Raw genomic sequence first — 25,482 nt, 5'->3', positions numbered from 1 at the left:
TTCAAACAGAAATTAAACAGATAAAGTTGTGCATATTAATATAAATAATTCACCTTGTGAAGCATTTGAAACTAATCGCAAGAGAAACAAAGTAAGCATTTCTTGGAACTAGTAAAAACAGTATATAATCTCCTGAAGTTCTTTAATGCAAATTAAGCATATTAAATAAAATAAAAAGTAAACTAAATTGATATTTGGCTTTCATGCATAAATCTGAGTTCAGAAAAAAGGAATTAAATTACGTTAAATCCTTCTATACTATCATTCTGGTACTGATTTGCAGATAATCTTCTAGACTCAACATATACTACAGTAATAATCAGGATGAGTTTCCAAGCTAATCATCTTCGTTTACTCCAACTTTAGATTAAAAATAAAAACAAAAGAAAAAACAATTTATTCTTAAGTAAATTTCCCAATTTCCAAAATTTAAAAACGCAAGTAACAAAAGCCAAGCAATGAACTGTCTTCGGCAGAACCATATTATTCTTTGCAAATGTTAAATATCATGCGCTATAGTAAAAGTAAAAGTTAAGGAAAAAACTGATTGCAGTGAAGATGACATTTTTTTTCAATTCTTTACCAGAAATTTAATTCTCAAATTTTTTTGTATAAAAACAAACAAGCTAGGAATAGATCGAGATTGCAGTAATTTTTGTAGTGACTCTAAAAAAGTCCAACCACTGTGTAGGCATGTAGAAACTGAGAACCCAAATCAATAGGAAGTTAGAAGCATGCGGGCTGAAAATGGAAGTAGTCAAATTTGAACATTCTCAAATCCCTTTGTAAATGTCACACCTTTTATCTGAAATTGATCAGGGAAATAATATAATTAAAAATGAATTAACGCAATTGCAAAAGAGGCGATCGATGGGAATTAACTTTTATGTAAAAGAATAATCCTAAAAGCAATGACGCAGAACGTTACCTGAGGAAGGGGAGTGATTTGCTAAGGTTCGCAATATTTACCATGGTTAGTTTACAGAGATAATTATTCACTATTTATTTAGATTTTTTGCTTGGAAATTTAATGCTACACTGCATTTTCTATTGAGGGAATACTTTAATTTGTATTGCGAAATAATGCTATTCTGACATTTTGCTATTCAATTGGTTAATTTAGCTCTAGCTTTTTTTTCATTTAGTTTCCTATCCCAGAAGATTAAAAAAGTAAGTTTCCTGAAATGCTAGATACTTTTAAAAAACACCAAAATTCTACATACTTTAGTTTTCAAGTAATTATGTTTACCTTTGATTCGATTAAAATTATCTTCCATTGCAATAGTATTGCCAAAATGCCACAAATTTTCTCTTCCGTGTTCTGAAACTCTTGATTCAATATTTCTTTCCGCTTGAGTGCCATTCTCTTTGTTCATCTTGCAAAGAATAACATACATATCTTATATTTCTCTTGAGGTTTATCTGAAAATAATTTTCAATCTAGGAAAACAAATTTTGCTGTCTTTAAATGGTTCACAAATTTTATTCTTAAAACACACGCGAAACACGACTTCTGATTTGCCAGCCATTCTGGTTTGATCTCTTTTCTGTTCAAAGCAATTTCTTGTTATTTGTGTATACCCTCATATACTGAAATGTGTTTTAATTTATTCTCTTCTTTTCATTGGGTGTTCCTTTTATTAATACATTGCAAGATTTTGCGATTCTTCCTAGTGTCATGCTCATGGCGCTGATATCATTATTAACATTTTTAAATCTGAAATGGAAATCAAAACTTCATGGTGGGCAGCTGTATTATAATTTTTTAATATACATTTTCGGGGAGTTTTATTAAATGAATGTGACATATGAAGAAATCATCTACAAATATGAGGACTTAAAGGTATTTCTCCCGTCTTCTTAGCATGCCTTCGTTATGTAGCGGTCAGCACACTCGGCGCGTATTCGAGAGGTCCATGGCCCGAGTCCCGTCCAGGGCATTGCTCATTTTTCACTTCTCGCAGCATAAAAAAACTAATGGCTCTACAGACTTATTATTAATCCACGGTATTCAAATATTAAACTAGAAAAATAGTTTTATAAATGCATGTCAAAATACGCCCTCAAGGATATTTAGGATCAAAATTAAAATAAAAATTTGGAAAGAAATAAAATATTTATTAGACTGCTCACTCATTAGCAAAATATTGAAGAAATTTATGTATTTATGAATATTTAAGAAAAGAAATTGGAATAGGTTTTAAATCATTCCTCATTTTATAATTTAAAGTACTTAAATATATAAAGCGTAGAACATATCATACGTGAGGGATATAATATTCGTATGAAGTATCACTTCTAAAAAATATGAGTATTATTACTCATATCAAGTGTATTTAACGGACTAATGTTATTAGAAGTTTTAAGAGGAGGAAAATAACAGCTGTTTTTGAGGCCTGCGGAAAAAGTCTTTTATATACACGTTTCGGAACTTTAAAATTTCCTTCATTTCTTCTTCTAAGTTTCAAGCCAAAGAGAGTTCAAAAATATAAAATCAGTTCTACGTTTAATGATTACTTGATTACTCTGGCGTCAAACGTGAAAATGCGTATATGAAAAATATGGTCTAGTAAACAGTAAAAAGCGGCGTTCGTCCTAACTAATGTCAGTAAGACAGGAATTTATCCCTGCAAGACTTAAAAAGAAGGGGGATAACTCGCTTTCTTTGTCTTTGATAACATGAAAGGAAAATATCGCTAGTATTTCCAGTAGCAAAGAGTTGTGATCTGAAAGAAAACTGAAAAAAAATCACGATGTCAAAGCACAATGTGCAAATGCAACAATTACGCAGGAGCTAGAAGTATATTGTATTAAACAAAAAGAAATTTTTAGAGACAAATTCAAGCATTAAGCATTTATTTCGTAGAACTGAAAGTAGCTCCTTCGTAAAAATTGAATATATTGACAGCATATACCGCATTTAAATGCACTTCTGAAATGAAAAGTGTCGGAATTTTGAAAACGCAGATAAGAAATATTCATATAACTCATACAGTAAAACGTTGCTTGTCTCATGCATGCAGTTAAGAAGCTAATAATTTAACCAAAGATATTTAATTATTTTCTATATCGTTTAATAACAAAAATCTATCACAACTACAAGAGCTACACACCATTTAATCGTGTGCAATTTTTGACAGAAGATAATTGCGTTAAAAGGATAGGATGGATATATTTTGTAATAGATTATTTTCTATTAAATAATTGAGTGTACCTAAAATAGTTACTGAAGTAATCAGAACAGGTAACCCCCCCAGTAGCCGAATGGTTAAGACCGCTGAATGCAAGTAGTTCGACATTGGTTCAATTCCTAGGTGGATGAGATGGTTCATATTTGGATTTGGTGTTTATTTTTTCTATGTGAAACATGAATATAAGCAATTTTTCCTTGGAAAGGGCTTCCGAAAGACATCCCTTTCTTTATTCAAATAACCTAACCCAAACAAATAAAAGATACGAACGTGGTCTGAATTAAAAGTAAACCTACTCTTCTTTCATTTCTTCATTATTATATATTTTTTGTTTCCTAAATGGGAAAATGTAATTATTAGAGAGAGTCTAAAATATTATTTATATGATAATAAATATTTTATTTTAATATATAATGTGAAAAGAAGAGAGTTACATATTAAAGTAGTTTTACACGTTTACATTCGCTTTAAATGAGAGATTTTATAACTAACTGTGTTTTGTAGTGGACAGATATTTTGATATCGCTCTTAGTTATGTCCTATGTGAACTAATTTACTTATGTCTTTTTTACAGGATTTTATGTAGTGCACATTACATTATAATTCAGAAGTCAAACAAAAAAATCAGCGTTATATTTACCAAATTTTCACAGGACTAGTTTCGATGGTTTTACCGAACCACCATCTTCAGCTGCAAAACCGCAAATGAACCAATTAGGAAATAATGAGTAGATAAGATAAGAAAGCCTGGACAAGAATAAGCAAGTGGCGCCATCTGTTGGTGAAACCAGAACTAAAACATAATTTCTTTAAAGGCCGAAGGCAAATTTGGATTGGAATTAGGATCGTTAACTAGAACAGAAATATTTTTATGAATGTGAAATGCCTCTAGAAAATCCAGTTCTCCAATGAAAGATGTTTTTTGAATAATTTTGGCAGCAGGAAAACTGAAAGTGTGGTTTTCGGACCAACAATGTTGAGCAACAGAAGACTTCTGTGTTTCCTTTTTTCTAACACATGCCTCATGTTCCTTGACGCGAAATTTTAAGGCTCTCTTAGTTTGGCCAATGTAAATTAAACCACACTGGCAAGGAATCCTATAAATACCCCAGGAATTCATATCCGGAATGGGGTCCTTGAGTATGGAACTCGGAATTTTATTGATGGGAGAATAAACAACCCGAAAGTTAAATTTCTGCAAAATATGTGCAACTTTATAGCTAATTGATGGAAAGAAGGGAATGACAACAGAATTTTTATAATCTCCTAAAACAAGAGTGTGCCTTTTAGTGTGTTGAGATGAGAATTTTTTAACTGCTTGATTAATAATGTTGGGTGAAAAGCCCCTGTCAATAGCTATTGCTTTTAAATAATTTAGTTCTTCATCAAGGGCTAGTTTGGAGGAGCAAACTTGAAGAGCACGGAAAACATAGGAATAAAATGAAGCTAACTTTTGTTTAGTCGGATGACATGATTTAAAGTGTGGTGGAAAGCAAACCGATGAAGGTTTACGGTAAACCGTAGTACTGAAGTTGGATGTGTTACGTGTGACCAGAATGTCGAGAAACGGAAGAGAATTGCAAGTCTCAAGTTCAAAAGTGAACTGAATAGCAGGATCAATAGAATTCATTGTTGAAAGAACTTTATTTAAATCATCTTTATTACCTTCAAACAGAGTAAAATTATCGTCTACGTAGCGGAACCATGCCGGGAAGTTTAAAGTTTCAAACAATTTTGATTCATAATAATGCATGTAGATATCAGCCAGGATGGGACTGAGGGGGCTTCCCATGGCTAATCCCTCAGTTTGCTTGTAATATTTATTTTGGAAAACAAAATGTGTTTGTTTCAAACAGAGTTGAGTGAGAGAAATTAGCTCATCAATTTCGATGCAAGAGAAATGAAATTCGCGAAGTCTGGTTTCTAGACATCTTAATGCACCCTCCACTGGGACATTGGTGAATAATGATTTTACATCAAAAGAAACCATGAGTAAATTACTAAGAGAAATGTTTTTAACTTTTTTTACAAACTCTATTGAATTTTTTATGGTGTAAATGTTATTGTCTAATAGAGTTGAAAATCTAGAAACTAAATATTTAGCTAATGGATACGAGGCAGTACCTAAATTATTTATTATAAATTTAGGTACTGCCTCGTATCCATTAGCAGTACCGAAATTATTTATTATAAATAATTAGGTACGAGGCAGTACCTAAATTATTTATTATAAATTTAGGTACTGCCTCGTACCTAATTATCTTAACACGTATTGTGCATGAAATATTGTATTTAACTCGTAAATACTTCTTTACAGGATTTCACACTTGATTTCTATTTCCGGCAATCGTGGAATGATGATCGACTTGCCTTTTCAACCAGGCATAACCTGGATAGTATGACCGTCGATGCAGAAGTAGCAAAATATATTTGGTTGCCTGATACATTCTTTGCGAATGAGAAGACAGCTTACTTCCATGAAGCTACTACGCCCAATACATTTTTAAGGATAAATTCTAAAGGGGAAGTTTTACGAAGCATGCGGTGAGTAGTAATTTAAATTATTTCATAACGTGATTTTATGTACAAAATTTTAGTGTATCAATATTCTTTGTATATACTTTCACTGACTACGTTTAATACTAAAGACTGATGAGTGATCTAAAGTTTGCTGCAAAAATGCAGGTAATTATTCTGAAATTTTCCTTCATGCATCAAGTAACTCATAGCTGTTCAAGGCTTAAAATATCTATGAAATATTCTTTCTTCTCCACAGATTTATTTGATCATTTGTGAGAAAAATATTACTAAAACAATACGTAACGTCTATTCCATAGCTATCATATTTAAATCGGGTCATTTAAGGTATAGCAGCATTTGAGCACTATTATTTTTATACAAATCACAAGATAACTGTACCATGTACAAGTATAGCTTACTGTACCGCCATATTCACAATTATGCATTATTTCTTTAAGATATATTCGTAATATTTATATACATTAATCGTAATTTTTAATATGTATTAGTCGCAATATGATGAATGATCAAAGTTAGAATTCATTCCAAGTGTGACAGGATAATTTGAAGTGATTTCGGAAAATTTCTAAAATTATATAATGATCCTACAGATTAGAGGAAAATATAGTGAACTATATTTGCTTACATAGGAGCTCATTTCTAGTGAATGTTTATAGAAGGGATAAGGTTTTCGTAACCCAAAAACATTGACAATTCCTCTCTGGAGTCTGTCTACATTGATAATGTCCTCTCTGAGGCTCAAACAACAGACCTTCCAATTAATAGTTGCGTCTAATAACCGCTTATGCCATAAGATAACACTTCAGGGAATGCGAAAAATTCTTGCATATTTTTTAAAGGCAATTTTGCACCTACTTGTTCAATTTTTATGAAAATACACAGAAGTTAATAAATGAGTATATCTGTATTCTATCCCTTAGCTGCTAAAAGAAATGAAATACCCTTTATTTATAGTGCAACATCAAGGCAGACTCTACTGTATTTATGAACATTATATTTTAATTTTCAATGGAAACAGATTTTAAGAAAATTCAGTGATACCAAACAACTAGATCAAATAATATACAACTACTAAGTACCTGTCTTCTATAACATAACAACTAAAAGCCTTTGAAGAACTGATGAAAGATTTACCAGTATGTATGTTCATTAAATGAAAGCATTGCATGAATCAAAAATTTTAAATTTACATTTCACGAACGTCACAAAAATGGTACAGTGGAATCTAGGAAGTGTTTGTTACCCTTTACTTGACTGGCGTGACTGAACATTTGGACACCGCTTTGTCGTCAAGGGAAACAGGACTGATCAATGCTTTCTACTGCACATCTAGTTGTTTGATGAAACTCCAGTATAGAATTTCGCTTCACATTCATTGTATCGATTTCTTTTAAGCATTCTTCATAACTAGTTTGCGTGGTATGCTGAAGGTTGTTTCAGATGTCTTTGTTAATATTAAGCTTTATGGAAATACATTTAGAGCGAAGTAAAACTTTTGACAGCTCTACATTGCAAATGTTATATCGATTGTCTAAATACGTTAACGCATATTTATATAAAGAAACATAAAGTACTATTCCCCATTTTCTGACTATCTTTGTAAATAAAACGCCATTACTGCTGGATTGCCTCACACGTTAGGCAACAGGTTGCAGGACTTATTTGGAAGGAATCTTTTGTTTGCTTTTTTATGTCAGGCGATCTTCCATTGCTTTAACCAATGTAAAATGGTTTGGAATTAGGCAAAGATCAGCTTTAAAGTAATGTTGGTTTTATGGAACCAAGACCAACCTTAGGTTGATTCTTGCCTAATTTGTTTTTAATACGTCATGCCTCCAAAAATTCTGTTGAGCTTCGTTTCTTAAGAAGCATTTCACAATCAATCAAGAATGTAAAATCTATCAAATGGCAAAGTTTACCTTGGAGTGATTACATGCTAACATACACTCAGTTAAATGTAAAGGAAGATTTAGTTAGTATTCTTTAGTAAAAATGTACGTAGGACAGATATACAATTGCTTTAATACTTGTCGTCATTTGCTATAATGAATTATGCATAATATTAAATACGCAATTTATTACATATCAAGAACTTATCGTTAATCTAAATTTTGAACATTTCTGAGTTTTACAAGAACAATAAATTATTTTTCTAAAAGCCGGATATGAACAACTGAAGATCGCGGACTGAATGTTAATGCTGCGAACTTGAAGTTCGCAACATAACTTTTCTACATGATAATTACGTTTAAAAAGATTTGAAGAAATAGTAAAAAGTGATAGTCTAATAAATTTTCTAAATTTTTAATTTGAAATTTACATGAATTTTGGTATTTTTAGGCTGCATATCCATTATCCCCGAAATGTACACGTTAAGCTGTGAAGCGAAATCTTTCCTTTGACCATAATAGCATAATTCCTTAAATTCCCATTCATATTTAATAGATTTTAATTTTAAATTAGATTGATTATTTTTAACCAAATATAAAATGCAGTGTTCATTTACAGAGTGTTGACAATTTGAGAATTTTTCACAAAATGTTTAGAATTAAATTCTTCCTTCATAAGTAAAGTTTCTGCGCTTAATTTCTTAGAAAATTGATAAAACCACATATAAATTTAATTGCCTTCAGATTTTTCGATCATCTGCGTCATTTACATATTGCTTATTCAAAGTAGCTATCAGTCTGAAATGTCTATTTCCTTTTTCAAGCTAATAGTTTTCTCGGAGACACAGTTTGAAAATGTTCATCCAAAGCTTGAAAGATCTCATCAAGTTTTGTCCAATTCATGAATTTTTTGGGAACGATTCATTCCATTTATAAAATAAACACGCCGAGAGTCAATGTTAAAATCTCAAATGGTCACTAAGTTTATACAGATCCAATTTTGTTAATTTAACCTGTAATGCTTTGGACACAAATTTAGACATGCTTAAAATCCTTTCTTGAAAGACTTTCTTATGAAGTCACGTGTTGACATTTTTGATGGAGAAGAATCACCGACAGCTGCTTAGCAATTTAGAGCTGTTGTGACATGCGATTGCAGAAAAAATGTTGAACTTTCGAAGCGTTTACATTCATTTTCCCTATCTTAACTTCTGGAGCAATCTAATAATTTTAATTTGTCCCCATTATTTTATTATATTTTGCATAGAATCATTCAGACAGTTTATCATCTCCGCATCTTAGTAAACGGATTAACATAGATTTAGTTCCAAATTGTCGAAAAAATAAGAAGTTTTCAGGTTAATTTGCAGTGATATTAAATTTAGGTTTAAAATGTAAGGCATTTCAATTTTCCCCCAAATGCATGCGGCGTAATTAAATGATGCATTAATCTAACTCACATATCTTGAAAATTTTCATTAAAGTAGTTGGATAAATACAATTTTCCTTTTAAAAAATTTGTTTTCTGAAAAATTAATTTCTTTGTGTTCATATTAAATTACTAGAGTTAAGATGATTTTGATCCCTACTGATGGCAAATATTGTACAGCCTGTATGTACATACATATGAACGCAAACGGTTATACACAGTTCTCAATTCGAAATTACAATGGAGAGGATAATCGATTATATGGATGATATGAACGTCCGTAGTAGCACCAGTGGACTGTAAGGGTTAAGGTCAACTTGCACTATTCACTTGATTTGACTCGCATCTTGCGCCATTAGCCTGTAGGTCACAACCGAGCAAACCTTCCCTAAGCACTTTACACAATGTCGGCGCGCTTTCGTTCTGCACGGTAATCTCAAAAGACAGTAATTCTCTAAATGCCAGAACAAATTTGTAAGTCATTTTCGAAAATCTAAAAGCCTGAGTAAGTTCGCAGTTTGTACGATGGTCTCCGTTTACGAGAAACTGGTCGTGTGGACAACCGTGATCCTTCGTACCACCAATCTTTAACTAGAAATCTTTGAAAATTATTCAAGCGTGTTTTTCATGCTTTCACCAGACTGGAGTATACACATATTTTCATACTTACACCAGACGGCAGTACATGCCGTATATAAATCTGGTCGTGAATCTGTGGCTTATATATGTTCGCTTTTGTATATATCCGTATGTATGTGTGCGTGTGTTATATATATATATATATATATATATATATATATATTTCAATAGTCTTCAAACCTTTTAACATCTTGGGTTCATTAAAGGGCTCTAATAAAATTATCTCATTGCATATTGATAAACATTCTCTACGTGATGCTCAATGAATAGATGATTGTTTGAACTGCTTTTTTTTTTAAATTTTCTGCTTCAACATGATGGTTCCGATTTACTTGAGGCTACACGCAGAAACTATTTATTTTCGAAGCTTCAAAAGTTTGTTGGAGAAGAAGAATTTTCGCTTACATAACTATGGAGACGCTGAATGAATCAAAACTTCAGAGAGACTTCAAAGAGAAATAAAAAAAACTTCTTTCTAATGGATAAAATAATATTGTCTCTAAGCTTACTTTACAGAAAATTAAAAACTCGTGGTTTAGAAATATTAATAATTATTTTCTTTCTTTGGAGATTCACATATTTTTTAAAGTAAGCCTAAGTATTTCTTAAATCCCAGTGTTCAGATTAAAAGCAAATAATACTGCTTTTAAGGAATGAAATATTTAATCTTTTATAAAAAATATATTACTGCACAGTATGTAAAAACCTGACTTCTGAATTTAATTCTGAAGCTCTGTAAAGAGAAAAAAGAAAGAAATTGTTTATAACGTATGATCAGTTTTCGTAAATACATGTCTGATCTATTAAAAATGTGTTTAAACTTTGAAGTCGAGAAGAGGCAGAGATTGAGGAAATTTCTCTATCTCTATACTTTAATTATTTTCTAATTATTACATTAAAAAGAAGTTATTTTCTTACAAATTAGGATGGCTTTTTAGCCGCTATTTTCCGTATGATGTATTTATTCTGATACCTAATACTGAATAATATGAGAGGAATATTTAAAAAAAAAAAAAAAAAAACTATTGTCTAAGAAAATAACAAAAAAAAAAAAGGGGGGGGGGGAGGAAAGAAACGTAAATGAATTGGGCAAAACCACGAATTTTAAAAATGCTTCACATTAAGTTCAATGGACGAGGAATAGCAGTTATTATTCCTATATCAACATTTTACATGGAAACACGTATATGCGATACCCGTTTTTAAGGACGAAAGTCTTCAACACGCGGCACCTATTTTCTTGAGTGAATTCGTGTCCGCTTGCACATTTACAGTAATCGCCTGCGAAGAGTCTGCGATGAGCACAGGTCTATTAATTTAAGAATTGAAATAATAATTCTTTATAGCCTTCACACGTGTTACAACGCTTTAAAATTTCTGCTGGTTTATTACACACAGAAGGACCACCAGCGGCCTAGCGGTAAAGTCGCTGAACCGTGGTAGTTCCGACCTGGGCTTGATTCCAGGCGAACGGGCTGGCTGCTTCAACATTTTCATGTTTTTCGCCATGTGTAACGTATATATGAACCATTTTCCCTTAGAAAATATCATCCATCAAGGCAGTCCTCTCCTTAGGCAGATAACCCTTGAGGGCTTTTGCCAAATCAACTTTGTAATTATTACACATAGTTCAGTTCTAATTTTTTGTTTAAATATGGGATTTTGAAACCTTCTATATCTTGAATTTTATCACTTTTCCAGCTATAAAATTTGTAATCACGTAATGTTTATATCTCAAAGCTCAGCTAATTTAAAAAAATGAGCAGCAAATACCAATCAAGGAAATTTTGCCGCATTAATCACCTATGCAGTAGCTCATTTGCTCAAATACAGTCTCTCTTTATTTAGACATTCCCTTCCACATACCGAAAAACGCTATCTGTCTTTAAAATAATTTTAATAATATTAGGAACTTCATGCTAATATCATTTAGCTACATATATCTGATATTTCTGTATTATTTCTTTACCCTTCTTGTCTTTTAATATTTATTTTATTGTACCTACTTAAATCTTTCCACTGCGTTATTCCCTTACCTGCTGATATTTTAATAATAACAATTGTTCGACTCATTTACCCAAGCACCGAGATCTAATCATTTGGTTAAATAGGCTCGTATAAGATAATTCTTCGGAGAGATTTTTTTATACCGCTTTTAGATAGCAATTGCATTTACATTTTGTTATTTGATATTTTATCAGATTTTATAACTCTGTGATTATTGAGTTTTTTAGTGATAATGGGGATTTTATATTCCTAACATTCTTCACATTAAATGCATTTCCCTCTTTATTCGTAACCCTTTACAAATCCGCAAGATTCTTTTTTTTTTTTTTTTTTTTTTTTTTTTTTTTTTTGTCTACTCCACTTCCCTAATTCCCTTATTACAAGGCTATCTCATCACTTATCTGTCCTCTTCGTTGTATTGCCCTCCACCCGACTTCGGGAAGCAATTCTGGATTTACCGCAATTCCTGTCTTATTTCCTACTGCAACGTTATCAACTATGTTACCTCTAATTGCTTTATCATCAAGCACCATAAGGCCAACTATTTTAAGCCTTGTTGTTCCTAATTCAGTCATTAGTTTCTCTAACACTGCTAGGTTCTCTTTCTTGTCTCACATTTTTATTACATTAAGAAGCTTATCTTATTTAGTTAGCTTCCGCGTTCTTTTTGTATTTTGTTTTAATGGTGATCTATAGCTATATATCTCTTTGCAACACTTCGAATCATAATATTTACCCCTCTATATTTTCTTAACCCTACTTATAATGATGTTTCAGGAAAAGAAGACTTTTTTAACCAAAAAAAGAAAAAAAAAACTCGAGAACAACAGTTTCACAATTTCGATGTCATATGTGCGAATGAAAGTCATGTGTTAACCATTCCATATATCATACTTTACACAAAACAGAAATCACATAATGTCATGTGTAATAGAATATTAATACCTTTCAAATGGTGTTATTACACTTAACAAAATTGCTGAAAAGCAACCAGTTACAAAAATGTTTTAATTGTCTATGGAAGGAATCTCCACAATCATGAGCAATGTCATTAGTGTTTTGTTCATATTACAATTTTATACATTTTAACAATCATATGAAACAATTCCTAACTGCCTGATTCCCAAAACTGTTAGCTTACTCACTGAAGTTGTTGCGGGTTAATCTTTTATTTTATTTGTTATTATTCTGAACAGAGCATATAAGACAGTTTTCGTAGATTGTTATATTTCAAAGATTGTTTTTGGCGGAAAATCACGCGAGATTCATAAGCAGAAGAAAATAAATTTATTTATTTTTTCCTATTGCATTAAAATAACGAAACTTAGATTTCAATAAGCCTTAGAGGACAATTACTCATAGCTAAGCCTTTACGTAGATAACAAAGGTAGAAAGTCGAAATAAAGAAAGCATTAAAGTTATGATTAGTTACACTTATTCACTAACAGTAGAAGCTCCTTTAGCATTATTCTAATTGTTTATAAAATCAAACAAAGTGTCATTTGGATATAGGGAATCGTTGTTTAAGTCTGTGTGCCAACAACATTATATAAGTGGCATATGCCTACCATTAGACGCATACCAGAAAGATTAATTATTAACCCGTTACTGCTTTAAGACACAAAGGGGCAGCAGTTAAATCAAAAGGAAAAGTTTTAGGGGCTACTACGATATAAAACTTAAAATATTATGGAGTATATATAGTCATATTTACAACGAGTAAATTTGCTACGTGATTAGACGTTATTGCAATGATAAATCTAACTTCAGTACAGACGTTATAATTTACATTTTTACGCTTATAAGCTATTATGCATTGATTCAAAATCCTGTGCTTATAACATTCATATAATTTTACAGTTTCAAGCACATTCTTTACTCCGGTCAGCCCTTCTTAGCGAAACGTTAAGTAATTTTAAGACAGATGTCGTTAATAACAAGAAAATAAAAATTTAGTGCATGGTCCCTCTGAAAATCACAAAACTTAAAACGCCAAAATTTTACATTAGCATAATACATGTACAAAATAAATAAAAATAAATTTTGAGTTCCCCTCTTTTCACAGTTTTGACTGCTTGAGCTGCATATATTTGACTCAATATGAGAGGATCCTTATCAATGAATCACAATTTTTATCCATTCTCATCCATATTTATTTGCCCTGCTATTTACGTTTACGAAGGAGTTGGATTTGTAAAATATTCATCTTTTTTTGGAATTATTCTGGAAAAATTTTTTATTTTTCATTAGAACAGTTTGCCAACACATAAAATCTAAAGTCGAAGAAGTTGAAAATTATATTTTTGTATGCAAACCTGTCTTTTGCCATATACTTTGCCTTTAATACAAATTTGTATATCATGACATAAATGTTATCTAGAATTAATTATTTATGCTTCGTTTATATGAATAGTAGAACTGTTTCAGCAGACCTGCCTTTAATTTTAATATTAAATTCATTTTGTGCCCCACTTGAGATTAATAATTCGTGACAGCTGGTGCCTTTGATATTTTACTTCAAACTCTGAAATCTCAAGTGGACCATGAAATATCTTCATTGACTGTAATAGCGCCAGCTTTTTTCTTTAAATTACATGTATGACGTTATTAGTGAAGTTCTGATCTAGTCTGCAAGCTCTCAGAGTTTTCTTTTCCTTAAGTAGGCTATGCTTGAAATTCAGAAGTATGTGAGAGATGTTCATTGAAACGAAGAAACAAATATTATTTCTCTTCGCTAAGATCTAGTAATCAATAATTCATTTTTATACTATTAAAATACATTTTAATCATTTTGGAGCGTTTTGTACATTAAAAATGTTTCTTTGATACCCAATTTTAATAACATATAAAATCGAGGACACAGATAAGACATAAGACAATTTAGAAATGAGATTTTTCCTCATGACACAAAGCAAATTTCATATCTAAGCATGTAAAATGTAGAGAACTTAAAAAAAACATTTATATCATAAAGGGATGTGTTTTATGAATAAAATAACAACGTTGTCTGTTTTATATCTATAACTATACTCCCACAAATGTAAAATGATAATCAAGTAGACGATTTTAAGGTTAGCCTATATTTTAGGTTGCCCCTTGGATTATCGCCAAGTTGTTGTTTCATTTATGGTAATCTGAGTAGTTGAATGCTATGGAAACTCTATTATGACGTGATTAGTTGCGTAATTGCGGTGAATCTGACTGATGGGAAAACATTTGTAAGGGCTTATTTATGTGTTGGCTAGGTTGGTTATTTATGTTTATTAATGTTTTCTCATACCAATAATTAGGTTGATTAGGAAGTACGTTGCTTATTTTGTGCTTTACACGGTAAAATGGCTGTATGTAATAAGATTAATTTAAAGTTTCTGTACGATTTGGAACGAAAGCGAAAAAAAGCATTAATTGACTGGTGTTTAAATGAAAGTTTACTTAGTAGCCATTATAAGTGTGCTGTTTGTACGAAGGAAATGCGTATTGTCGAACGTAAGGATCGTTCAGATGGCTTTGAATGGGTTTGTCGCAAGAAAGGTACAAATGCTCACCATATAAAGTGTTCCATTAGAAAGGACCCATGGTCTGAGGAAAGTTTTTGGATGCTGTTAAGGAATTTTGTGTGCCACAGACTTTCTAAATAAGGTAAATGGATATTTCCTTTGTGTAGTGCGTAGGAGATGCGATAAGATGTATTTCCTTTTTTAAGTTCTTGTTTGATTATGCTGTATTTCTCTTTTTATGTTGTCCTTTTGTTTAATTTAAAATGGAGTTTCTTGAGATTACATATTTTTTGTTTGGCTTTAGTGCAGAATTTTGTGCTCCTTCGATTTTTAAGTGAAAATAGATCGATGTTTACATGGACAAAGTCAAGCCAAGGCGTAATGCCGAGATTGTGCAATTCTCCGAATTATGTGAAAATAGATCTATCTATACAATGGCCACCTTGTTTGTGCAATTGTTTGACTTGTTATATTGCTTTTGTGTAGAGGCCATCTTGAAACTGTGCCTTTCTGGCGCCGATTTTTTTCGTCAAAAAAGAATCTCCTTGAAATCAAGGGGCACCCAATTATAAAATTTTACCTTTTAATTATGTTTTATGCGTCATGTTCTGGATGACATTTTACTGCGGAGGGCGTTAGAGGTAAACAGGAATGGCGCCAAAAAATCGCCAATTTTCTCCAAGGGGCACTCTGAAATATAATTTTACCGATTTTAATAAAGTTATCTCAGTAATTCCCTTCGTCCTGCTATTCAATTACCTTTTGAACTTGAGATATCCAATTTCCTCCATTCTTCGACATCCTGGCCACATATACTTATCTAACTTCAGTTCTGCACTGTATTTTAAACCTGCATCTGTTTGCCTTCTACTGCATTTAAAATTCTGTCATTCCTCTAAACAAAGTCAACTTCACGTTATTCTTTCGTTTTTTGCGCAGTTCAAGTTTGATCCTATAAGTCAGCTGTTATGAAGAAATCGACTACTTAACAACAATAGCAACTGGCAGAGATTTTTTACTTTGCATTATTGATCAAGCAGTTAAATTTATTCATCTCAACACAATAAAAACAGTCTCCCCTTTTTGAGCAGTGATAAGAAATCAGTAGTAATCCCTTTCTTTCCAACTGCACGTATTTTATAGAAGTTCAACTTTCGTGCAATGTTTTCTCATACCAATAATTTTCTTAGTTCCGTATTGAAAGTTTCCATTACGGATGAGAATGCCTGGGGCATATTAATTATTATTTGCCAACGTTGAATAACATATGTTGATCACATAGGAGATCTTTGAAATTTTGTACTAAGGGGCGTGGAACATATTTGTAGAAAAACATAATACTTAAATTCCCCATGCCCTCGCTTTGCTTGTTAAAAAATCATATTTCTTGTTTCTCTGCAACCTAAAAATTTTGAAAACCCATTTTTCATTGAGGTGTTTGATCGCCTAGAGGCATTATACATTCATACAATTGTTTCAATTCTAGTTAATGATCCCAATTCAAATCCCTATTTACCTTCACCTTTTAAAGACATTGTGGCACCAGTGGCTTTATTTCTTCTTTCTCGGCTGAAACTTTCTTGATTATTTTGTCCATCATTTTCTCGTGAGTACATGCTCTACCTTCGTCATATTCACTCATGAAGCTGAAGAAGAGGCTGTGATTAAGCTTCGAAAAAATAATCCTGCAAATTTACGCAACTTACACTGTTTCTAATTACTATCGTATCTTTTTATATGCATTTTCTCTTTTATTAATATTTTGAATCCTAAAGAAGAGTGATCTTTGTCTTATCGCCCTCGAAATTGATAGAACTGGGGTTGCTCTATTGATTGACTGTAAATGATAAATAATTCGTGGACAGTTTATGGAAAGTGTTCCGGTTATGTAAATGGATACATATTACTTCCGTTCTTTTGGAAAGAATGAAAGCATTTAACTTTTATAGCAATCCTTATCCCAGAAAGAATGCTAGGAAAACTGTAGATGTTCTTGATATATCAATTTAAGCAGTATTAAACTAGGATTTCAGCAACTGCAATTAGTCTTGTTTCTCTGAATCCTATGCCAAATTTTCATACTATATTAGTCATGCAATAGCCGACAAATGAGCAATGAAATATATGAAGAAGTAGAGGGAATAAATTTGGTAAATGCTGAATCGTCTATCAGAAACGATGCGGCATTCCAATTATTCATCCAGTATAAATTCGGAGCTTAGAATCGATGGGTGAACAATTTTCTCGTCAAATCGTCAGTAAGTCAACAAAGCCCCGCTGATGCTCTGACAGGCTGCGGCACGAAGATTAGACCAACGGAATTCTAGGGATGTGAACCATAACAGAATAATAATTGAGGCTAACCGAGATATTTTTCGAAAGAATAATCATTTCTGCATCGAGAATCTGAGATTTGATTTTGGGTAAAAGATCAGTTTACATCACATTGTGACCCATTGTAGCTACTCCTTTATGTAACTTAAATTTCTTCTTTGCGATCTTCTGTTACCTCCTCGCGAATCACCTTCCTTAGTGGTGCTTTGAACTACTTAAAATTTTCTATAGTGCATCGTTAGTGCTTTTTTCCCATCCATAAGCTTGTGTTTCTGCAGTTATCTTTTCATATCTTTGAACGCCAGAAATAGTTCCAAAGAAGCCCGATGTACCATTTCTTCTACAGAATATTTCTATTTAGGGTATCAAGGATAAGTTTCTATCCATGAAAATACTGTTAAAGTTTTTAACTTGATTGCAAGCCATGATCATGTGATGCATGAAAGTCAATAGTTTCTTAAAAAATTCACACGTTTTTCGTTTTCTTCAAGTAATAACATGAATATGACTTGACAGAGCAATGCACTGATAATTTGAAAAAAATTAATAAATTTTAATAATCAAGACATCGGGAATAACTTATATCGGCAGCATTTTAACATATGTTTTATTTATATATATTATGTAAACAAATATTTACATCTAGGTAACACATGCAAAACCCTGAAGAAAGGGCGGAATTCTGTAAATGAATTGGATACAATGATAATTGCATCTTTAAAATAAATACTTCATTATAATTTATAAGATAATTTGGGCATTTAGGAAAACTAAAATGCACAATTAGAAGCTACAGTAAGTCTGTATTATGTTAAAACCAGTGTTCTTAAAACCTTAAATTTAATAACATAATTACAAATCTTGCAATGTCACAAACTTATTGTTTATTTTCTCCTTTCTCGACAGCTAATGCACATAAATTTTAACAAATTAGAACATGCGAATTATAAGTGAAGAAGTAAAATTTTGATTCATAAGTAAAACTTTAAAGATGTCATTAGACGAATTATTTAAAATTTCAAAAAGGATCATGAGGGCCGTACGAACAGGAATTTCCTTTTAAACATCAAGCATGTACTTTTTCTAGAATGACAAAACAAGTGAGGGTTTTCCATATAAATTTAAAACATTTAACCAAATATTATTGTTTCTGTAGGGTAAATTAAGTCTTTAACATTGTAGAAAAAATACAGATGGCAGCACATGGTGAACCTTCATTGTTATTAATTTGTACTGGACACGGAAGAAATCATAAGTTTATGATAAGGTCTTGTTGAAATTCAGACTATTCGTTTATATTTACTTTTACAATAAAAATCCTACAATGTAACGTTATTTAGTACCAAATGCTATACTCATGAGAAATATAATAGTAATGAGTAATATAATAATAGTATACAGTTTATGACTAATGTTCTTCCCGGAAGTAGCTATATAACAATGTTTGTTTTAAAGCATTATTCTGTTTTAATTACTTCAAATTTAAAATATGTTGTAGATTTTGAAGTGCTAGGAATTTTTATTCGCAGAGTCTTAGAAATAAATCCTAATTAAGGATGGTTATATTCAAAAGTTATTTATTTCCTCAAAGAAGTCTAAAGTTTTAAATTATAAGTTTTTTAACTAAGAAAGACTGGAGATTATTTTGTAGCATTTGTATGAACACATTATAAAAGAGAAGTAGAGGCTTCTTTTTAAAATATGATTTTAATATCATATGGTCCAATCCTTTAAGCCGTGTACTCCTTTCATATAAAAGAGCTTTCATAGAAAAAATCTGCACATCTAATAATAAAAGGAGTATTGTTAAATACATTTTGAGACGAAAGTTCTTTAAAATTATATTAATGTGTGAAAACAGAAATTTCTCTATCTTTATTTCAGAGAGGTGCAACTTAATAAGTTTGAAAGTGTCAAGTGTCATGTTTTTTTTTTTATTTTAAGGAAAGAACTAGATGGAAAAACAGTTAAGGGCGGTCCCAACCGATGTCGATCTCAGAGCAACCGCTTTATATGAAAATGGTTTTGGGCTGGTGCCAAGAAATGTAAACAATGATAGCTACAACTTAACGAGGTAGATTCCTTTATGAATTACTCAGATGAAGCTCCAATAATGGATTTAAAAGGATAAAACATCATTACGTAGTATATTACTTTTATCGTGTTCCAAGAATTTTTGCATGCAATTATATCTAACTGAACAAAATGTTTTGAGAGAGGTTTCTTCTCCTTATTGCTGATTACTTGGGCAAGATAAGTAAGAAAACTACAAATTTTGAGCTATCAGCTGTACACTAGCATAATCAAATGGCGAAACCAGCAGGGGGGATTTGCTGCAGTATATTTAATGGAATTGTTTTAAATGTACGTATCCATAGAAGCTTAAGTAGCATACCATGAAGACGGTTATTATTTACAGTAACGCTATTTATAAAACTATGGAAACATCATTGATAATTGTACACAAAGTCTTCAAACAAATTGAAATAGAAAATTAATCAATCATAATTATAGCTATGAAAACTATCATCCTCTCAAATAACAGGTACCTTAGCAATTCTAAAAAATCGTACTACAATTCAAAATGCAATGAATAACAACGTAAAATTACAAAAATCAAATAATCCATAGAATTGTAAATTAACCATTCTGTACTTTTTCGGATTCAGTATCTTCAGTTGAAGTACAAAACCTCGACCTAGAAATAATCGTTTAAATGTGTTCATACTCTGCAACGTTGTTACAAGGTTTGATCAAAGAAACTTGCATTTCATTCTAAAATTTCACCTACGAATATGTATACGGAAACAGTTACTTAAAATACATCATTGGAGTATAAACTTTTATATGATTAAATGAAAATTAAAATAATAAATTATTTTCTCGCTTTTTTGCTGTCGATTCACTTTCATGCATTTATATGAAGCTTCCTGCAAGCATTAATATTTACATTATTTTTCATTTATTAACCCATAAAAGAGTTAAGAAATGAAGGATTCAGAGAAATATGATGTCTTTTAAATTTTGATAATTATTTAACTATGTATGCATCTCAAGTATCTCAACATAGAAATTCTTTTGAATATATTCCAAGCACTGGTTTCATTTAAATGAGTTTTGACACGGTAATCGATCACATCTTGAATGTACTCCCATAAAGACAGTTTTCCATCTTCAAAAATGAGAGAAAAATATATTCCGCATAAATACTTGCTGTTGCTTTGCATTGCAACATCAAATAATCAATTAAATGTTGAAACCAAAATTCGAATGCTGATAGATCGTTACTTAAGACTTTTGAAGCAATCTACGCATAATGCATTCAAGAAATTAGCTTACATATTTTATATTTAAATCCCTTTGTTACCACGACCCGAGTCATATTTATTTAGTTATTTAAAAAAATTAAATGTATCTTTTCCAGTGCAAGATGACACTTTTGCTTGATGTTATTTACATTGGTACAATGCGCGACTATGCTAAAGCTGGAGAAGCTTGTTTATTAATTTTATAATTTTATTAAATCTTAGCAAAAGAAAGGCAAAATAGACTTTATAGACTTTTCAAACTTTGCATAGTGAAAAGGTATCAGTAAATCGGTGTTATCAAACTTACTTCTTAAAGAGACTTCATGCTAAATTTTTAATTTATTTTAGTGGGAAATCGCTTGCTACACTTTTATTCCGTAAGTAAATAAATTTTTAAACATGCAATAAGAATATATTATAAATAAAAAAAGCACAACTGCTGATTCAATTGCATATTATAAGCTAAAGAAAATGTATTACCACACAGTAATAACCATACATTACAAATAGGAAAGACATCTCTAATTAAATGTATTTTTGTTCTTTAAGATCCGGATTGTCTATTTCAAGATTTCAGTTAAACTATAACTTTAGCTTCTCAAATATGGCATCGCACATCTTCATTTTGAAATATGTTGACTTAAAGAATTCATTTATATTAGAAAAACGCGCTTGAAGTTCTTCATCAACATTTTCTTCGTACGCTTGTGATGCGTTTAGTTCTTGCCTTTTAATGCTTAGGATAATATCTTATTCTATTCAGGCCTTTTTTGTAACAATATCGCGATCGTTGTGACGAATTTAGCAGCCGTACTAAGCAGTGCAGTCGTTAACGTTGCTAAATGCCGTATAGTTGATCGAGGGTTTGAATCCCGGAGAAGGTTTCTATACTTGTAAGTGTACAATGTCTTTGTTGCATGCGAGGGCACTTAAAATACGCGACGAGCCGAAAGATTATCTCGCAAGTTTTTATGGTAGGGAAAGAGGGGGTACACCTTTGGTCTCATCCTCCGGAGGCTTCTCCTTCAAAATTGGGATGTGAACAAGGAAAAGTCTTAGTGTCACATATAAGGTCCCCAAGGCTCATCTCAACGAAAGACTAATTCCTGCGTTTTTCGCCATTATAAAAATCTATGAACTAGTTCTAATTTTACTGCCAGAGAAGCGAGTTACGTTACTACAACAAATTCATCAACTTTGTGTGATAGATTTTTTGTTATGAAACTTACAGTGGCTCAGTTGAGAATGGAAACAGTGGTTGAGTTGGGAAAGGATTAATATAATACTCTGTAAGCTATCGAAAGCGAGGTCTGGTAAAGAATAGTCAACAAATAGGGAAATTTAGAGAAATAGGGCAATTCAGAGACTGTAATTTATTGTTGAAGACGTCTTATGTAAGTCATACCTTTTTATTTCCAATGAAGCAAATTAGCAATCTTTGAGGTTTTTTGAAGTATGGGGGTCGGTTCCGTTAACATTCATAAATACGAAAACATTTACTCTGTTTTTAGCTTCTTAACTTTGATCATAAGTAAGAAACTAATCTTGGTATATTACCATATTGCTTTTATTTAATCATTTAAAGAATCTCGACAACAACACAAGTTACGACTTCCGAAGTTGCTCAGTTTTTGATTCCTTTCAGAATCATGCAATTTTGTCAACAGTTTAGGTACAGGTAGAGGCCAGAACATCGTCTGCATAGTACGACAGGTGATTGAGGTATTGCTAGACTAGCTAACCTTTATGCTTCCGATCCAAGTTTGAGATAAAACATTACGGTTGACGGTCCGAGGATCTTCCACCACTCTTACCCTACTATCAGCTTCTTGAGAGGAGCTTCGGCTTGCTTGAATTTTGAATGCCTCTTTGTCACCCCGACAATATACGCTTACAAAATTCTTCTCCGCGATTCGAACACTGACCCATCGGTTAAGCAGTCAGCGTCACTAACTACTGTACCGACTGGGCGATAGAATAGCAGACTAGAAAACTAATAAAATATCTGAATATGAAACACATTTCTCACTCATTAACGGTACTCTCTTACTGATTTACAGAGAAGAAATGCACCTTCAGCAAGGCACGCGAATCGTGTATATGTGCTAGAAGAATCAACGGGGATTGCCAACAATTATACGAAGTGGTTAGATTTTCCACTTTTCCATATCCTCTGGTAATGGAATTCCCACTCCGCTTCTTAGCTTGCATTATACTGTCTCTTATTTAACCCCCTCAAGCTGGTTACTCCATCGGTTCATACATTGAGAGTTAACAGATTAGTTGCCTTCACAATGGCTAAAGCCGCCATTTCGCTTTCTAATGCAATGGTCCAAGCTGGCTCGACAGGGATTGTAAGGGCAATTACCTTCTTAAACAGATCCAATACCTCCTGTTATTGTAACTTACCAAACCCTTCTGTTTAAGAAAGGTGCTGTTAAATCTGTCTGATCGCTACAAACTAAATAATGTAAAAAGTCGACCCTTAGGTTCAAGTCTCTTAGGGCTGCCTCTGGAGAATGGAGTAACTCGCGTATGGGCTACTCGATGACCTGGATCCGAGTCTCCTCTCTAGCGCACTGCATTACTTCTTATCTTCCTGCCGGCCTGAAATGTTTTTTAGAATTTACCGCCCGTAACATAAGAAGATAATTAGACTTTTCTGTAAATGACTTAATAAAATCCTTGTTACTAAATGTATGGACATGAGTAAGCTACATATTGTGTACGCAGATACATAGACATATTATAAAATACATAAGCTTTATAGAAATTAGAATCTTAATTATAAAGCGTGTCGCTTTATGCCAGATATGGGTCTCACCGAGGTCTTTATAGTTAAGATCTGCAGTTACTTGAAGCGAAAAGTTGGAATAAATAATTATATTCAAATGAATTTTAAAATTACGCAGAGCGTATGGAACTCAAATCCTTTTCATTGGAGGGTAAGACAGAAATCTTATTTGTTTTTAGAAAACTTAAGTGCACTAAAAATTGCATTACGTGCATTTTCTTTTGCACTGTACACTGAAGAACAGATCAATTTTGGGATCACGAAGTTTAAATACTGAAACCGCAGACAGATGAAATCCAAAAAATGGTGCCAAATAAAATTTGCAACCAAATGAGAACACTGAAAATGTGGTAAAATGCTATGGAAATATGCTACGTTAGATTCTTAACATTAAAGAATGCACATAAAGAAATATAACTGCATGGTAAAATATTGCCTATCTGAAAACGTACCTTTGTTTCTGTTAGCCGAAAGTTTCTGGACTTCTCGGGAATCTTTAAGCATGACGCCATATTTCTGAAAGTCCTGCCTTTAAAATATACATGTTTTTCCTTTAGGCTTCATTTATCTTTAAATATATGTTTAATTATCTCAGTTTTTTAACTATAATTTTTAATATGCTACTTAGTTTCCCGTCCTTTAACATTTATAAAAAATAGTACTTTTTCTTGATTTTTTATATCTTATCACTTCTAAAATTTGCCATTTTTACCTCTTTTTGTCTTATATCTCTTAATCTAAATCTTTTTCTTCATTTTCATGAAGCGATTTATAGTTATATATTTCAGTAACTTTAATTCATTATCCCCCTTTAGTTCTTTAATTTTACATATCTTTCATCATTAGCCTTCCTCTAATTTTCCAGCTGCCTTTAGTATGCTAGAGAAAAGACTGTATATTTACATTATATTATTTATGTACGTATGTATTATATATAATAGGGAAAGAGAGAAAGAGAAGCATATTGAATTTAAATTCTTCGTTTGAAAACCATGTATTATTCTAAAATTTTCCTGAAGCTAAACATATGCATACAACGATATATATGTATTAGATGCATTAGAGAGAGAGAGAGAGTGGGTGAGAATTGGTTATATTTCATGGGAGAAAAACCGGTCACTGTAATCAAGCGCCAAAACTTAAATATAAAACTGGCAGAGAGGTAGAAAGGCACACAAGTGTATTTTGAATAATTTGAAAATGAAATATGAAAGTAAGAAATGTCGGATAGAAGAAATAATGTCAAATTTTCAAGAGTAAAATTCATTGTTGCAAGTATTTCGAGTTAGCTATACATCCAAATATAAAATACAGAAGAAACGAAATTTATAAACTGAAGCATGATTCAACAATGTGTATCAAATTTATGAGAGATTTTTCAGCCAGTGCATGAATATATAATTTGCGATAGTGCTCTGTTTTATTTTTTATTAGGTATTGATTAATCTTTTGCCAGCCATTCTTTTTCATTGTTAAATTACAGCTACCAGGTTTTCCAGTAGCATGAGAATCATGTACGAAATGTCAGCGTGGAAATATTCTGCATCAAAAAAATAATAAATAAATAAACAAAAAACTCCGCTTTGATCTATGGAGCATCTCTATTCCTGTTACGCGTGTAATCTTGTTTTGCTTAAAATTGCGTGACGAAGAGCCCTACGTAGTGTTTTGCGGTGCAAACAGGATGGGAAAAAATATGAATTCTTGGAATGGGAATTTTTGATTGGAATGGATCAGAAGATTTGTTGAAATACTTATCGACAGTTTATTCAAACATAGTCAGCAATATCGTTGGAGGTTTCTTCCGCTTCCGGATTTCTAACTCCCGCTTCCAGTTTTCAATTTCCTCTACG

At 31.9% G+C, this 25,482-nt stretch overlaps 1 protein-coding gene across 2 annotated transcripts in view; it reads left to right on the top strand.

Annotated features, from left to right (window-relative positions):
* LOC118181801 (gamma-aminobutyric acid receptor subunit beta-like) overlaps positions 1-25,482 on the top strand; it is a 534,459-nt gene that overhangs the window by 141,956 nt on the left and 367,021 nt on the right. For both annotated transcript variants that reach the window (XM_085808441.1, XM_085808440.1), the window contains exon 4: positions 5,509-5,735. In XM_085808441.1, the coding sequence (XP_085664567.1) occupies positions 5,509-5,735 (227 nt within the window). The remainder of the gene's footprint in view (positions 1-5,508; positions 5,736-25,482) is intronic.

This window comes from Stegodyphus dumicola, chromosome X1 (assembly GCF_044657685.1).
Source record: "Stegodyphus dumicola isolate Sdum_Otavi_A_Nest chromosome X1, ASM4465768v1".
Classification (NCBI taxonomy): domain Eukaryota; kingdom Metazoa; phylum Arthropoda; class Arachnida; order Araneae; family Eresidae; genus Stegodyphus; species Stegodyphus dumicola.
This window is presented reverse-complemented; position numbering and strand designations above follow the sequence as displayed.